General features: G+C 36.8%; 1 protein-coding gene across 3 annotated transcripts in view; it reads right to left on the bottom strand.

Moving 5' to 3' along the window:
• slc12a5a (solute carrier family 12 member 5a) overlaps window positions 1–17,944 on the bottom strand; it is a 142,675-nt gene that overhangs the window by 33,089 nt on the left and 91,642 nt on the right. For all 3 annotated transcript variants that reach the window (XM_060868247.1, XM_060868248.1, XM_060868249.1), the window contains exons 2-3: window positions 10,415–10,509; window positions 9,357–9,488 (exon numbers count right to left, since the gene is read on the bottom strand). In XM_060868247.1, the coding sequence (XP_060724230.1) occupies window positions 9,357–9,488; window positions 10,415–10,509 (227 nt within the window). The remainder of the gene's footprint in view (window positions 1–9,356; window positions 9,489–10,414; window positions 10,510–17,944) is intronic.

The raw sequence follows: 17,944 nt of genomic DNA, 5'->3' as shown, positions 1-17,944 counted from the left end.
TATATATTGTTAAAGTGCAAAATATACATGCAAAAAGAAGTGCAAATTGTACAATTGTAGTGCAAACTGTGCAAAAATTGTGTAAAAGTCTGGCTGAGGTAGAGGGTGTTGTGGCAGGGTCAAGGTTCTACAGTGTAGGTATTATTAGGGAAACAATTTTAAAGCTTCCCAGCCAGCCAGTGTAGTCCACAAGCCAATATCCTAGCAAGTACACATACAGTACGCTCACACACTGACCACAGTACACCTATACACTTGTACGTTCATGGAGTTATCTAATCAGCCAATCATGCGGTAGCAGAACAATGTATAAACATATGCGGTTCAAGCTCCATACCAACCTGGTCAGCAGTCCAGTCCCTCTGCCCACTGTACCTTAGACTGTATTGTTAGTCTTACCTTAGAAATGTTACCTTAGAAATGTTACCTTACCTTGTACCTTAGAAATGTTATGCATTCTGCTCACCATCACTGTAAAAAGTGATTATTTGAGTTGCTAAAGATTGTGCTTAAACCAGCTTGTTCATTCTCCTGTGATCTCTCTCACACAGAACTAATGTGGACTAGAGGTTTTTGTTTTTGTTTTTCACACCATTCTGTGTAAACTGTAGAAACCATTGTGGGTGAAAATCCCATGAGCTTGTCAATATTTGACATCAACCGATTTGCACCAAAAACAATTCATGCCACAGCTAAGTAATTCAATGTGCACATGATTAGCTTGTTTGCTTGAATGTGCAGGTGCATAATGTTCCTAATAAATTGGTTGGCCAGTCTATAAAGAATCGTTTAAAAAACAAGTGGATTTTAATGTTACTGACTTTGAATAAGGTAATATCTCAAGAATTTCATTTTCATCATTCAACAGCTAACTATTTCCAAACTAAATCCTCATGTTTCATTTCCTTTTTGTTCCAAAATTATCAGCGTACCGGCTTCTCTGCTGCTCCGCATAGCAACAGCATTGTGAAAATGTCCTCTATCTTTGTCTGCCTTCTTTGTATGCTAATATCTTGTTCTGCTTGCCTGATGTCTGATATATGCTAATTAAATTTAGCATCTCTGTCCTTCGGTGTACAGAAAAGAAAGGGCGTTAATATACAACAATTTAATTTTTAAGCAACCGTTCAAGGTCCAAGGCACTCTTAAGGGGTATGAATATAAATATCAATGTAAATATAAATATAAAAGACTTTATTTGCACCAGTGGAGCTCCAGTAATGGTAATTATTTACATTCATGCAGTAACTTACTGCAGCAACTTTTGTTTGTACGCAGTCATTTTGAAGTTTCAAATCTTGAAGAAAACCAAGAATGTCTCTGGAAGCGGTTGCTGTTTGAATGTAATTAGCAGGCATTTAGGAATTAAACTCTTGTTGTTCAAATGTTAGCATTTGCATACAGACACTAGCGGCTCACTTGTCGTACAGATCCAATGACTGTGGGCCTATTATAGTCTATTTATATACTGTGGATCATTTTTGAGAAAAGAACAGAAAAGTACAGTGAACCATGATGCTTGTAAACAATGTTGCAGTCGTGTTTTCAATGATTTAAACCAGGATGTTAATACTGCATAAAGTGCTCTTGACTAAGCTGTTAAAGCAAACATAATATATGTGTCCTGATTTTTCACGGTTCCTCAAGGAATCTTAGGTAGTTAATCGTTCTAGCTTTCTAAAGAGGCTGCAACGTATTACTAAATAGTACAAAAATACTTCTAGTTTGATTAACCCTTTTTACCATTACACTGATGTTACACTCTACTGGAGGATAAGAAATCGACTTATAAGGCATTTTCAATCAGTGTAAACAAATGAATTTCTTTATGGCCGCAAGTCTGATATGAAATTATTCAGGACACTATTGGCTTTCAGTGTTGGGTGTTTTTTTTAACCTCTGCTAGGATGCTAGGATAATAATACAGATAATTTTAGTGGTTAGATATGACAACTTCAAAAGCCTTTATATGCTTAGAACAGAACAGGTACTTGTGGCACTTTCAGAGAGCAGAAATGGGTATGATCTCACCATCTACTTTAAAATATAAACATTTGTGTGGAAAAGAAATATTACAGTTTTTTTAGAATGTTTCTAAGGAGATTTTGCCCCAATAAGGCTAGGTAAAAGCCTTTAGAGCCTTTAAAAGCTCTTAAAGCTCTGGGTGTCTAATTTCAAACAAGCCATTAGGCACCACTGTGGAGTTTGACATGACAAAGACATTGTGCTGAACATGGCATCCCCAAAACAGGTGCAAATTCTGCAAATGTGTTAGCTTTTGGTGAAAATAGTTAAAAATGCTCAGTTCAGTAGATATTTTTTAATTAGCTTTGTAAATACTAAGAAATTAAAATCATTTTTAGTTTTAACCCATGTAATCATGACTTACATGTCTTACATGTCTTACATTTATATTTAGAGCGTTCGGCAGATGTCCTTAATCCAGATCGACTTACATAAGTGCTTTGAAGTCTGTTTTAATGAATACATCCTGTTACTGGCTCACTAGGCCACAGACTAAGAATAGCACCAGTCTAAAATCTCTGTTAGAGAGGTGATATAGCAAGAAAAGCACACTAACAACTCCAGATAATTTAAGCCTTTCAGGAAGAGCTATGTCTTTGGGTGTCGTTTGTAGACAGTCCGTGACTCAACTGTTTGGGCATCTAGGGGAAGTTTATTCCACCTTCTGGGTGCCAGAACAGAGAAAGGTGTTGATGTGTGCCTTACTTGTACCCTGAGAGATGGTGGGATCTGTAGACTGCTAGTGACGTGACATTCCTGTTTGTTTTTCTGCACGCTTTTCCACTATCGACCCTGTCTGTTCTGTCCATTGGATTCCACAAAGCCTTCTTATATCTGTCAGCTGATTGCCCCATACTTTTCTTGACTATTGACCTAAATACTAGTTTGCCCTTTGGATTTGTCTTCTTCGGTCAATAAACACCGCACTTACATTTAAATCTGATGTGCACCTGACAATCTGCTACTGCTACAGCTTATATTATATATAAGCAATTATAAGCAAATAACATTATTCTTAGAAGTGCTGTATCTCAGATTAAGATGACATTTCATGATAAGAAAAAAAAACAATAAACCTTTTCTGTCTACTTCACAGGGATGATGAGCTAAGTAATTGTTCTTTTAACAATATACATGGTCACAAAACAGCTTTACATCACTAATCCAGAATAAAAATGCCAAAGTTTAAAATGAATTATTATCATAATCTGTTTGAATTTTTAGAAGTTTTAAAATAATGAGCAAGCCAAAGGTAATGGTGGCAAGGAAAAATTCCCTAAAACGACATGAGGAAGAAACCTCAAGAGGAACCAGACTCAAAAGGGATCCCATCCTCATCCAGGTGACATGAAGAGTCATAATTCTTGTAGAATTTACATACAATAATTACATGAAAATCTCTTACGTGAAATCTCTTGATGCATTTAATCTCTTAAATGGAGAACATTTAACAAGCTTTTGTTTGTGTGTGTATATTGACTAGTTACTAGATGAAGAGTGTGAAACAGAGCTCCGGTGAAGCTGTGTGAACCTACGGACAAACTAGTTTTTACCTGCTGTGTTCGTTTAATCTGTCATACCAACGTGTTCTTAGCTTTAACTTAAAGGACTGCAGATATCCAAAGCACAAGAAAAAACTGCTTTCAGTGTCTAATAGAGTTCTTGTACTGTTTTCATCCAGAATCTTTCTAGCAACATTTCTCTATTTGGCACCATTATTGGCCCAGCTAGCCAAAAGCTGTGCTTTGTCACCACCACGCTGGTTGAAATGAGTTCTCATTATCAAACAGGTGGTGCATCAGGCAGGTGAGAATGTCTGAATCAACAGCGCTTGGCAGAGGTCACTCTTTTTTTCGGAGCTTGTCTGGGGAATTGAAGCCAGCTCACATTCAATTTATTTTTTCCAGTAGCTGTCGCAGGTGTGTAATCAAGCCTCTCAGCGTGTGAGTGACAGATTTTTTTTCTGTGTGTGAGTATGAACACAGGCATGTGTGATTATAATTTCTCCTGGGCTGCTCTCAAACTGCAAGGAACTCAGGTAGTACAGTGATATAGAGCAACACCAGATGCCCAGTGGCCCCCTGGGATAGATGTCGGCAGAACCCTGGCTGTGAGGACTCAGGTGCCTTTGGTACTTTGCTGCCGGCGCCAGCTGCTCTGCCTCTTAATCCCTCACGCCCTTCTGTTGCACCACCCTGCCACTGACACCATGTCACCCAGGGTGCCTGGCTCCACCTGCCCAGCTGTGGGGGCCAGATGCTGTGCACGATATACTTCTCACTGGCCTCATCTAAACAGTGACATAGCAATTTAGCCTTTTGCCAACTCATTATGATGGAACAAGATCTAGTTCATTTTTTAAATAGCCTAAATATTACCCACTGATTATTTTTAGATTATAATTAGATGTTGTTCATTACTGTAGTAGAAAAAACAATTGATGAAATATGCCAATAAACTTAATTCTATGAGCTGATGAATCACACCAGTTTATTAAGGTACTATTTAAAATATTGACAAATATTAATTACAAAGTACAATTTTATTTCATTATTTAAATCCAAATCTTCAAATAATAATAATTATTGTTATTATTATTGAGTGCAGTTCAATTTGAGTTTCTTAAGAAAAAGAATAAGTTTTATTACGTTATGTCCTGGTAATGATTCTTCAATGGGATTTTTGTGAACTGATATGAAAAATGTCTTTAAGCAAAAGGACAAGTAAACATTTTTTTTTTCAGAATGATTCTTTAATTGTGTGTTTCATTTTGTTACCCTTATATAATTTCAGTTTACTCTCAGAGCTTGAAATGTTCTGTATTGTTAAAGTGTGACGTTTGGAAGCTAAATATGGCCAGTAGTACTGGTGTTAGCTACACTTGACAAGGTTAGCGATCACAAATTCAATTCAATTCAATTCAATTCAAGTTTATTTGTATAGCGCTTTTTACAATGGACATTGTCTCAAAGCAGCTTTACAGAACATAAACATAGAACAGAAGATAAACATAAGGAGTAGTATAAAGAATTAATATAATAAAAATTCAAGATATATATAGTTCACGGTGTTCACATCTGCAAGTGTATATGACGCAAAAATCCCAGCATAATATATGAATTTGCGTCACGTTAAACAGCTAAACTATCCAAATGTCACCTTGTTGATGTTGGGTACTGTAGCATGTTTTCAGTTGGTCATTAATTTATGATGGAGTCTTGCACTTACTGTAGTTGTTCGAACACTAAGCAATAAGCAAAATTCAGTGGAAGCAGTGGCACTTTAGACAGTATGATTACTGACAGTGCTCTAGTGTGTCAGTCTGAGAAGCCACTCAGACTTATCTACTGAATGAAGATAAACTCAGAAACTAATTGTGTTAAATGGACATGGGATTGGCAAACAACTTTCTGAGAAAGAGATAAATCTGCTCCTAATTAACATACATTAGTTCTTTTGTGGCTACAGTAGTGCTTTCAGTGACCTTTTAAGCCAGGAACTCCTTTACTGGACCACAAGAACTTAAGAAGAACATGCCTGAAGCTATTAAAAGAGCATTCACTGCAGGGATTAATCCATTATTACAAATTAATATCTAAATAGATTGGACAGTGAGATCATTAGTTTCATGTTTTCTCATCAAACTCAACATAATATTTTAATATGTTTATATTTTTTAATACTTTAATATTTACATGTTACACTCTATGGCTAAATTATATGGACACCCAACAAAAAATACTTTATATTTAAATATAAATTGAGTAACAGTTAACACAATATGTTTTCTTACATCCAGCATAAACTCAAACACCAAGCTCACACCTGAGCTGAGAATCAAAGCCACAAGGCTGGTGTTTTTCAACAGACCTCACCACCACTGCGATATTCTTCCACACATTTTATAGAGGAAAAAGAACTTAAATGGCCTGCAAAGAATCCTGACCTCAACCCCAATGAATGCCTTTGGAATGAACTGGAACAGCACCTTCACATCAGACCTCATTGGTGCAGGGATTAGAGCCTGACCTCACTAATGTTTATGGGAATGAATGAGCCACGGTCCAGAACGTAGTGGAAAGCCTTCCCTAAAGAGTGAAGGCTGCTATAGCTGTAAAGGGAGACCTAATTAATGAATAATGGGATGCTTAATAGACAGGTGTCAACATACTTTTGAATAAAGAGTGTAATTCATAACAGCTGTTTTAAAATATTCAGCACATTTTAAGCATTTGGCAGACACCCTTATCCAGAGTGACTTATATTTTACCTCATGTTTATACAACTGAATAAGTGAGGGTTAAGGGCCTTGTTCAGAGGCCCAGGAGAGGGGACCTGGGATTTGATCTCACAACCTTCCAATTGGTGGTCCAATGCCTGAACCACTAGGCTACCACACCCCCCAAAGCAAGGTCAGTAGAAGGAAACAGACTTAGAACCAGCAACATACCAAGCAGCAACAAAGCCAGCTTAGAACCAACAACATACACTAGGAAGGAGCATTGCTACCCTTCTAATACCATTGCTAAGATATCATACCCCAAATCACCTTTTGCATCTTTTTATGGCTCATTTAACAATTTAATGAAATTCAATAAAGGTTTTTTTTTTTCATCCATCATGTAAAACTGTCTTTCTACAAGATCAACCTGTACAGTGACTCATTAAAGATACTGGGATAACAAAACATAATCCTTTACGATAACTTGTGGATCTTTAGCTCGATACTTGGTGTACAGAAATGCCATTCTACTCCAGCATGGCTGAGAGTAAAGGTCCTCCTCCCTTCATCAGTCTCTCCTCATTAAAATTCAGCCCTTGGGTTTTGATTAATGTCGTGTCATGTTGCATTGCTCCGGCTCCACACTTGATTGCATTAATAATTGTCCTAAGCAGAAATTTCACACTCATATGTATATGCAATGATGAGGTAGAGGATTCGATCCATGAGGTTTTTTTAACAGCAAATAATCAGATATCATTATATTTGTGTGTGTGTGTGTGTGTGTGTACTGTACAAGCACAATGCTATCTCAAGCATTGTTCCCCTTCTTCAAGCATAGCCTACAGCTTTTTTTTTCATTCTTTTAAAGCATCTGAAAGAACCTCACGTGTTCCAGCTGACTCCTCAAACTAGGGGCTTATTGGAGTGCAGCTGTTTTGCCAGTGAGATAATTACATTTGAGACATGCTTTGAAACTTAGTGAAGATTAAACCTTTTCCTTTAATATCTGTGAGACTACAAAGTCCTCTCTCTCTCTTTCTATCTCTCTCTCGATGTCTTTTACATCTTTGCAGCTGTAAACAGTAGACGTTAATTCTAAATTCAGTACTAGTAGTCAGTAAAGTACCACTGATAGCAATGTGTGGTGTAACTTGCTTAATATTTTGAGGAAAACTCTAATTGGATTTTTCAGGTAAAATCTAATTGTTATACATAGTTTAGAGGCAGACACTCTAGACGGCAGACAAAATGCAGTTATGAGTTCACCATAAACCAAATATTATTAAACCTGTTCCTAGACTTTTTCTTTAAAACATTTCTTGATATTGTCTTGTTCTACTGGCAGATATTTTTACTAATTTTAAGCATTTATTGCTAGAAAGAAGTCAAATTATCTACTGATAGAGTAATAACTACTAAGAAAATATAAAGCTTAAAATGAGTAAAAATTGATTTTTGAAATATATCTAATAATCATATATTTTTTGTAATCTAATAATAGTAATTCCTGGTTCAATTTGATTGTATTATATAAAATATCTTCACAAGGCTAGATGGTTGTTAACTAAAGTTAAGTATTGAGACTAAATTCTGTCCCTACATTTAAAGCTCAAGAGATTAAAGTAAAGATGGGTTTAGATTTCAGCCTGGGTTAATCCTGTGGGTAAATAGTTAATTATATAGGTTAATAGTATATATTTTTTACTTTGTAGGCCAAATTTTCTTTGCAGTTTTTGCCCTGTGTTTTGGCTCATAGACATTTTGTTACAGATTCCTCCCAACACATATTGCTTATATTTGACTCCTTCTAAGTTGTCTATGATGCTAACCAGCTTTCCAGTTACTCTTGTGATGCTACCAACAGCATGCTTTGGTTTTCACCAGACATTATGCTTTGGCCTTTATAACATAAGACCACAAAATCTTTTTCCAACAGCTTTCAGATTTGCTAACATTGTCTTTCCCAGAAGTGGCTTCCATCCTTCTGGCTAGTCTCCCATAGAGGCTGATTCTGTACAGAGCCTCTGCTATTTCAGCCAATGAGCCATCTGTAATTCCTTCAGTGTCTTAGCTGGACTCTCAGATGCTTCTCTGACAATTGTTCTTCTTCACAGTGCTTGAAACTTTTCATATGTTTTAATAACATTTTTCATCTTTATTCATTTTAAAAAATGATCTGATCTGACTGGCAGGACTGATCTGATCTGCAGTGTAGCTGAAAATATTTATTTTTTCAATATAAAACGGGACAATCTGAAATTTAAAGTGAACATAGAACACTATATTTATCATCCAGATGTTAAACTGTCTAACATATTTAGCGTGAATGATCAATAGAATTCGATCACAAGCCTAATTATATATTTAAATTGTGCAGCTTTAATTCTTCAGATAAGATTTCCTTACGTTACCTTTAAGCATTAAGTATACACATTTAAACAGGGTTGAATCAATTCTGCTTTACACCTTTTTAATCATTCTGAGAACGCCTAAATATATTTTTTTTATTTTATATCTTTAAAGAATTACTTTAAAATGACCAGAAGGCAAAAATAATCTGATTTGAATACACTTAAATTTGATGTTCCAATACACCAAAAACAGAAATACTCACTGGAGTAATTACTTTCTAGAAGCACTGCACATCAACACCATATTTACCTCCTGTATGTCTGACTTCCTAATCATGGAAGCATTAGTTGATGAGCACAGACTGAGGGAGAAATATAATAAGAAAAAAATGAGAGAGAAAGAGTAGTGCTGTCTAATGTGTGCTAGGCTCTTCTTAGGCTAAATGGGATAATCTTTATGCCAAAGTGCAAAGCTTGTCAAGGAAGACGAAATCTGAAATATTTTATTAACATATCATACAGCTGTCTCCACTAGCAGCTATATACAGTAGCATGTCAAATCTTCCAGGTAATATTTGATTCTAACTGATCCTAAGCTAGTGCTGAGAGAAGAGTCAAGCTCTGAGGTTTGAGAAAGATGCTGTCATGTATTCATTAGAAATTTATTTATTACAAATTTTGAAAAGCTATGAAAAATAGTACACACAGTGTAGGCTGGTGTGTGTTCAGGCTGGATGTGATTGAGTTTCTGTTACCTGTACAGGCTTCTTGCGAGATCCTTCGTTGTTCTCAGCTTCCTCGTGTTCCTTGCTGCCCTGAGGCAGGTTGGAATAGTTGGCAAGGCTACTGAGCAGAGACGATACCATGGGACTAGTGTCCATCTCCTCCTAAAGCACGCACACACACAGTAGCAACAGCTTCGGTTGTAATAGAGATAGTGGCATATTGAATAGTATACAATTATAGAATTGAGCTATTTAGAGTGGTTTCACTGTGTAAGAAATGAGTACCGAGTAAGGAACACACACTCACTCATCCATAAAGAAGCTGTGTATCTTCCAAACATCACACACACTCATTTTGTCTTACAGTACAGTTTCTCTCTTAGGTTATTTTGAACTTTAAATTGAATGATGCCTGATATCTGTCGACTAGTATCTCCTCCAAAGGCATTTAAAAAAATAAGCAGATTAGAGTCTAAAGTTAAACCCTAGTCTAAACTTAGGCTTTATGTCTTATGCTAAACCTGACACTAAATTTGAAACAGGTCTAAATTTAAGCCTGGATTAGGTTTCAGCCTGGATTAAGCCTATGGATTTAGGCCTGTGTGTTACTGGCTTTAGATTTTCTTTGTAGGCTAAATTTCCTTTGTAGATTTTGCCCTGTGCTTTGGCTCATAGTCATGTTTTAACAGATTCTGCCCAACAGTTTTGCTTATATTAGACTCCTTCTAAGTTGCATATAATGCGAGCCAGCTTTTTTTTAGTTCAAGCCAACAAACATAAAATTTACAGTAAAGCTATTTCTCATTTAGTTAATTTGAACTTGAAATTGAATGATGCCTGCTATCTATTTACTTCTCATATCTCCTCCAAAGGCATTTTGAAAATAATGAAATAAATGTAAAAAATTGGATGTAATCAAAACTTTGGGTTTATTACCCCAGGTCATTGAATTTCCTGTCACTGCTGATGATATGTTTTGAATGTAACAGTGAGGTGGCTAACAATGAATGAATTCAATCAGCCATTGTGGACATTAAATATAAGGAGCATTGCATAGTGGTATGTTTATAATATCTACGTTTGCATACCTCAAACAGTGCCATGTTTTTCCTATCGTACTGTTGGCCTTTCTCTGGATCACTGCTGTTGATGAAAGGACTGCTCTCCTTGGGATTCCCATCTCCTGAAAATGAAAAGAATAATTACATGATACAGCAAATAGCAAAGATACATACAACATCATCATACATGTAATCAAGATAGATAGATAGATAGATAGATAGATAGATAGATAGATAGATAGATAGATAGATAGATAGATAGATAGATAGATAGATAGATAGATGAATAAAAAATGCTGAGCTATGTATCAAAGTATTGGAAATGAGCTACAGGTTACGACCCAGTCTAGGTTTGGGCTGCACAGCTTGAGGCACAGGTTATGTATAAAAGGCACAGGTTATGTATAACAGAACAGAATATGTATATGATGCCCCATGCAAATACATATTGTGCTAATACTGTTATGCCCTGTACTGCTAGTAAACCATTTGGAGTCTGGACTTGCTCCAGGGCTATTTATAGGACTGGCTGACATCCTTCTACTGGTGACAGAGACTTCTCTACACACTCACACACACAGGAGAAGATTGATAACAAGGCTACTACAGTCCCATACACAAATACACCCAGAAAAGCACTTGTGACCCAATACGGGAAGCGACATCATACAAGCATCGTATTAGCACTCTGATGCTCGTGGGGATCTGCTGGTGTGGGAAAAGAGGTGAAAATACAGTTCAATGTTTCACGTCTCACAAGTTATGGAGTCTGACATGGTGTACTACTGTACATACACGACTCCACTAATTTCTAAATAATTGTCTGCTTTTTAGAGTCACATGCGAAAGCACAGCACCTTACATTTGGTAGAAGAATCGATTTTAACGTTCTGTTATTTAAGTATTCTATTCAATCCTTCAATTTCATACAGTATGTGAAAAAGTTAAGATTGTGCTTAATGAGACAGAAGGTTATATATTTCTAACACAATAGTGAAAATCTAAAACTTATGTCTTAAAACATATCTTCTTGCAAAGTTGCCACACGTCCGACATTTACTTTACTCTTTTCTTGTTGCTTTCATAGTTTTTAACAGGTTTATTTTCCTGAATGCGACACCCAGAACCCAGAAGTATGCTTCAGCACGATGCGAGGATTAAAAAGACATCAAACACATTCCATATAAACCATAATCCAGCACAAAGCAATGTGAAGGAAGGAATGAAGCTGTAATCTTTCATTATTGTGCAGGTTAAGCGTTTCAGTTTACACTACACATTGTCTGGGAAATCATTCATTCAATGAAGCTTAATTTCTGTGCTTTCATTCTATGAGTCAGCTAATATATGCAAATTGTCTGATTATTATAAACACACATTACCACAATATACTTTACATTCAAATGAACAAAATAGGTTTAGTGTATGTGTGAAGCTACTTTTCATGTTCAATGTAAATAACTGTGGGTTTTTGGGGCCGGTGGCTGTTGGTGCAGATTGTAAACACAATCCATAGTGGCCAGTGAAGTGGCTCTTAAAAGTCTGTGAAGTTTTGAGATGTTTTATTCAAGGGTTTTGGGTGGCATTTGGCCCAAACCATGTTTACTCTGAGACAATTTTAGCCCATGTCAAATGTAGTTGTTGATGCAGAGTGTAAATTGCATGAATTAGGGGTTTCAACTTATATACCACAAGCAAATAATCAATGTCAGAAAACCATTATTAGGTAAACAAAAAGTTTAATATTCAGCAGGCATTACTGACAAATAACGATTATCCATTAATCAATGAGAATTTGGCATTTAACCCTGGGGCATCGAACGCTTGTTTCTTTAAATGACTGTAGCATCTTGAATTAATAATAAACCCGTTCCTACTAGATCCTTTTAGAAAGCTAGAAGTGTTAATCATGCAGTGTTCATACTGTGTTCGTTCTGAAAATTCCAACAAGATGTGCACTTCAGGTGGCCAGATGATGCACCTTTATTCAACTGAAAAAAAAAGAGGGATGGGGTCCTTTTTTTGGAAGATGGCTGACAAATCTCTGGTGAACAAGACATCTGATAAATGCCTTTTAAATTAGTTCATATTGTATAATTTATTTTGCAAGATGTTTTTGTCCGTACAACGTCATTTACCATCGACTGGGAAATGGCTTATACTTCTGAATAAACCTTATAAAGCCATTAGTGTTCCTTTTTAAACATTGGCACATTTAATGGTAGAGTACACAATTCAGAGTGCAAAGTATGACATTTGTATACTCACCGGTCACTTTAATAGGAACACCTGGTCATTCATGCAGTTGCAATTATGGTCAAGAGCTTCAATTATTGTCTACTTCAAACGTCAGAATTGGAAAGAAATGGCATCTCGTTGACATTAAGCATGAAATATTTTTGTCAAACAGGACAGTTTGAGAATTTTAGAAATGACTGTTTTTTTTACTCAGCCTATAGAGTTAAGACAAAATGGTGCGAAAAACAAAACAAAGGAAACATCCAGTGAGCAGCAGTTCTGCAGGCAGGAACACCATAATTATTACAGCGATAACAGGAGAATGCCCAGACTTGTTTGAGGCTACAGTAAGACAAATAATCTAACGAATCGGAGGCTCTATGGGCACAAGGTTATTCAAAATGAACAGAATTACATCAATGTGTAGGTGTACAGCTATTCTTAATAAACTGCATGTATTTTGTATATACTTAGCCAATGTGAGCACTTATAGAAGAAAGACAAAAGAAAAAGTCTGACAAACAATATTTCTTTCCAAGCAGGAAAAAGAAGCCCAACTTTCTGTCTGCATTCCGGGAAACTAATCCAGTTGTCTGTCATTCGTACTAACATTAATTTCCCATGTGCTGTCATAATATTATTTATATTCATTCATTCTGTCTGCATCCGTGCGGAAAGCAGCACACAAACATATGCTTGATGTGGCTACAATATCCCTCGGGCTGCTAAAATGTGGTTTCTTGCAGTTCCTAACTAGCATGTACTGTACTGCCTGAGAGGCAGAACTTCAGTTATAAAATGACACAACAAATCCCTGTGTAGTAATTTGTCTTTCCATGATTAGATGTGTTTAGCATTAAGCCACATTCAACCACAGATGCTTTGCATAATGGTCAGTTATCTCTGTTTAGATTGAGAAAAGTCAATACCAATTAATGACAAATTTGGTCAGTAGTTTGTTGGTGAACAATTGGTGTTGTAGATATTGTGTGTGAGATACTATAGCAATAACTGATAAACATTTCCTCCAGTTTCTTCTGTGTTGTGATGCACTTTAAAAAGACGGATTCAGGTCTTAGAGGAAGACGTGTTAGCCAACTCTCCAAGTTGATAGCTGTTGCCTGATGAGGAGAGCTGGCTGGTACGTATAGGAGAACGGGTCAATGAACCGAGGAGAAAGAGGAAATTGGAAAAAAAAATTGAAAGAAAGAAACAAACAAAAACAATTCACCATCTAGATGAAGTGAATCATAGCATTTATTCCTAAAAGATTCTCAGTTATTACTCTAGGAATTTATTTTTATCTTTCTAAAAGCATAAACATAAAACAGCTTGACAGAACAGATTGAATCTTTATCCCAATTTCTGTGTTTGTGGTTGTTGCTGTTAAAGGGAGCCACTGATGAGATGCTTTATAGACTATATTAATTAATAACTATTTGATTCCAGGATGTTAATTAAGGAAATCAATTTTTTTAAAAAGTGACAAACCATGACTATGTTCTTTTAAACACATTGTACAGATACAGACTGCGTGATATGGCTGGTTGCATGTGATTGACAGGAGCCTCCGGAGTGCTTCAGCACTTCCTGTCATTCTGTCACAGTGCAATGGGCTGAAAAGGAAAAGATGGCTCTCCATTCAACCCATCAGTATTATGTCGCTTGTGCCTTCTGTTTAAAATGGAGTATCGGCACTCATACCTTCACCACTCCACCACCACTGATCTGAGCTAAATAACACAGCTATTTTTATTTATTGCAGAGAAAACTTATACATTTTCCAGACATGTTATTGGACATTGAAAAAAAAAATCAAATAGTCTGAGTCTTATTACAAATCTTTCCCCATTAGCTAAAGTATTGTGGCTGTGTATTGGGATTCAAATTTTTCTTCTTCCACACACTTCAATCCTTGGTAAGTCGATTACATATTGACTATTTGTCAGCCTTAAACGAATAATGCCTGAGGTGAAATTGGGCAATGTAATGAATTTAAGGTATTATTTCACCATGCTTACTATGTATGTATAAAAAGGTTTAACTTAAACTTAAACAATAAAATTAATTGACAGAATATCCTACATTACTTACTAGTATTTTATCTTTTCCCCTACAGTCCACAAGTGGATGGATTTATGTATCAAATAAAGTTGTTAATTTTACATGACCATTTTCCAGCCTCCCAGAATTAAACTGGCTGTTTTCTTAGATTGCTTTGTGTAGATTACCTCTGATCTGAATGGATGGTCTCCTTATTGTCTAGATCTTGTCATAACCATAAAATGATCAAATTCATTAGTACAATTTGAACAATTTGTTTTTATAAAGCTGCCTCAAAATCAGTGTTCATAGTAAATAGTAATAAACAGATCGTGGGTCTTCTTTCATATCCAGCGTAACTGAAATCAAGTCACTAGTCAGTTACACCTTCTGCTGAACCATTAGTTCACATTATCACCATCACTTTGTTTGCTTAGAGATACATCAGCAGTTCAAAAAAAACAACCTGCATTGATCAAAAACAAAACCGCCAACGTTGACTCTGAACACCAGTCTGAACATTGCCTACATACATCAATGTCTTACATCAGAACAAGCAATCACAGCAAGATTGGACTCTCCTACAGCCACACCACACAACCACAATCACACCACACTGCAGATTTATACACGTATCTAAATTCCACACATGCATGCACACAAACTACACGAAGGTCTTGAAGACTGTTTTTGTTCTTAGTATTAAAAATAAGTATTAATACTATGTTCCTATTGCTATCCTGTTTTACTTGTATTAATAGTCACTTTTTTATATACGTATTAGGTTGTATTCATTTTTAGGTGAGATTACCTTGTAAAATATAAACAAAAAAGAGGATGGTTGGGCTATAAAGGTATGTAGTCGGGGCTAACCTGTGGTAAAAGTAATGGGTGGGGCTGTTAAGTGGATGAGTCAGACTAATCTGCTGTGAAAAATTTTGGGCAGAGCTGTAAAATAATTTGGCCTGGCTAACATGCTACAAAACAAATTGGCAGAGCTGTAAAGAAAAATGGGTGGGGATAACAGGTTTAAAGTAAACAGCCTGGGCTAACCAGCTGTAAAGTAATGGTGGGGCTGTAAAGTAACTGGGCATAGTAACTGGGTGAATCGAATTTGTTGTAAAGTGACAGTCTTTAAATATCTTTTTGTTTCTGACTTTGTAGATAAAAGAAATCCAAACACGCTGTTTTCATAGCCCATTTTCCATAAATCAATATTACAGATGAAGCAATTTCAAAATGTACATGTTTACAATCTACTCTATATTAAGTTCTTTCATTTCATAGAACTGAGGACATTTCAGGTTCTTTAAAGTGATATCATACTCCCATATCATAGTCTCATTTTGTGGAGGCTTAGGGCTCTTTGCAGTCTTGATTCTCAAAGCGGTTTTCAAACCTGTAGGTGATTTAACAGACCATTGAGCTGTCAAACTGACAGAAAAGAAAATGTGAACCCTGGAGATGAGGTAAGGTAAGTATTTTTGGATATGAGCCATAAAAAACATTCACTTGAACACTAAAGAAATGTGCTGTTGGTATTGCAGCAGGCTGTGAGGTTGAATACAGGTTTGGAGATTCCTGTTGATGTCTTTAGTTTCTTTCACTGGCTTAACCTGTGGATGACCAGAGAAAAATAAAAGGACTGCGGGATGGAAGGAGACACAGAAAAAGCATTTCGTGTTCCTGTTAGGTTGCTTTGACTTGTGATGATGAATGGGAACATTACACAATGTGTGGTACAGTATGTTTATGGGAGTGTGTGCGAACTTTAATTTTATTTTCTCTTACACCCCACTAAGCTCCACAGCTGGGCTCCCTGACAGCATATTATTTGTGGAAATCCAATAAATAAATAAGAGCCAGTAAGGCCACCACTTGTCATTTGCTCCTGTCCACCTCCATGCCATCGCTGAACGGTTTAATGATCTTGAGCACTATCCCCTGACTGACACTTGAACAAGGATGAGAACTGAAATGCAGGTGAATTAGAACAGCTTCTTATTACCTGTACACTGCAGCTGTAACCACACTGATCCACTAAAGGGTACAGGGTTTGTAGTTCCCTGTTCTGAACGCTTTGCAAATCCTTTGAAAGCCAAAAAATGTAACAAAAAACGTTGTCAAAAAAGAGAGATGCTGTTTTCCCTTATTAATACAGTACATAACACAGGAATGGTTTTATAAGCACGGAAAAAGCAGATGTTCTTCTCCAGACATACTGTAGATTTACGGTAAACTTGAAATCTTTTATTCCATCAGAAAAATAACAGCTATATTATAAAGATGACCTGGTTCAGGTGTGTTTAGGTGTGAACTACAATTAATTGTAGAGTATTGTAGATTATTCTTATAGGGAGTGCAGAGGAATGAAATCTAAAGTTAAATGTAGAATAGTGAATAGAGAAGAAATCCTCAAGCTGCTAGAAAAACAATCCGTTAAGCTGTAAAACAAAGTGAGACCAAATAATACAAATATTCAAAAGGGTTTTTCACACTGCACTTTACCCAGAGATGTCACTGATCTAAAACACGCTTTTAACTCTGGTTAGAGGAACATTTAACAGCTATGTGACAAACTTAAAAGACTAAAAAAAAGATTAGAAAGCTTTAACAGAAAACAATACCTGCTCAGAAGCAGAATGACAGACCGTTCCTTTTTTTTCTCACTGATGCTAAAGCTTGGGACTAACTGTTATTTCTATATAATAAACGTGGTGGCTCAAGCGGTTAAGGATATAGGTTGTTAATCTGAGGATCAGTGTTCAAGCCCCAGCACTGCCAAGCTGCCTCTGTTGGGCCCTTGAGCAAGGCCCTTAACACTCACTGCTCCAGGGGTGCTGTATCATAGCTGACCTTGTGCTCTGACCCCAACCTCCAACGTCGGGATATGTGAAGAAAGCATTTCACTGTGCTGTAATGTATATGTAACAAAAATAAAAAATCAGCTTTATTCACCAAGTGTGAATAGACACACAAGATAAAGGTATCTATCTATTGTGACGGCGGCACGTGCACCACCGCAAACACACGGAGAAAAAAACCGCTCTTCGCCCACGGCATCGGCAACCCGGAAGCGGGAGAATGGAACAGGCGGTGGTTCAGCACCCTGGCCAGCGGCGCTAACCGCGAGCCCCCGATCTCCAGCACCATGGCCAGCACCGCGGCAAGTGAGAGAGGGGCGGAGCGGCCGAAACGCCCGCCGAAAATCACCAACCAATCAGGAGCGCCGCTGGAGCATTCACTCTCCATGAGGAAAGCACAGCAGGAAGCAAG

Source organism: Tachysurus vachellii, chromosome 4, assembly GCF_030014155.1.
Source record: "Tachysurus vachellii isolate PV-2020 chromosome 4, HZAU_Pvac_v1, whole genome shotgun sequence".
In the NCBI taxonomy this organism is placed as follows: Eukaryota; Metazoa; Chordata; class Actinopteri; order Siluriformes; family Bagridae; genus Tachysurus; species Tachysurus vachellii.
The sequence above is the reverse complement of the archived record's forward strand: the minus strand, read 5'-3'. Positions and strand labels throughout refer to the sequence as shown.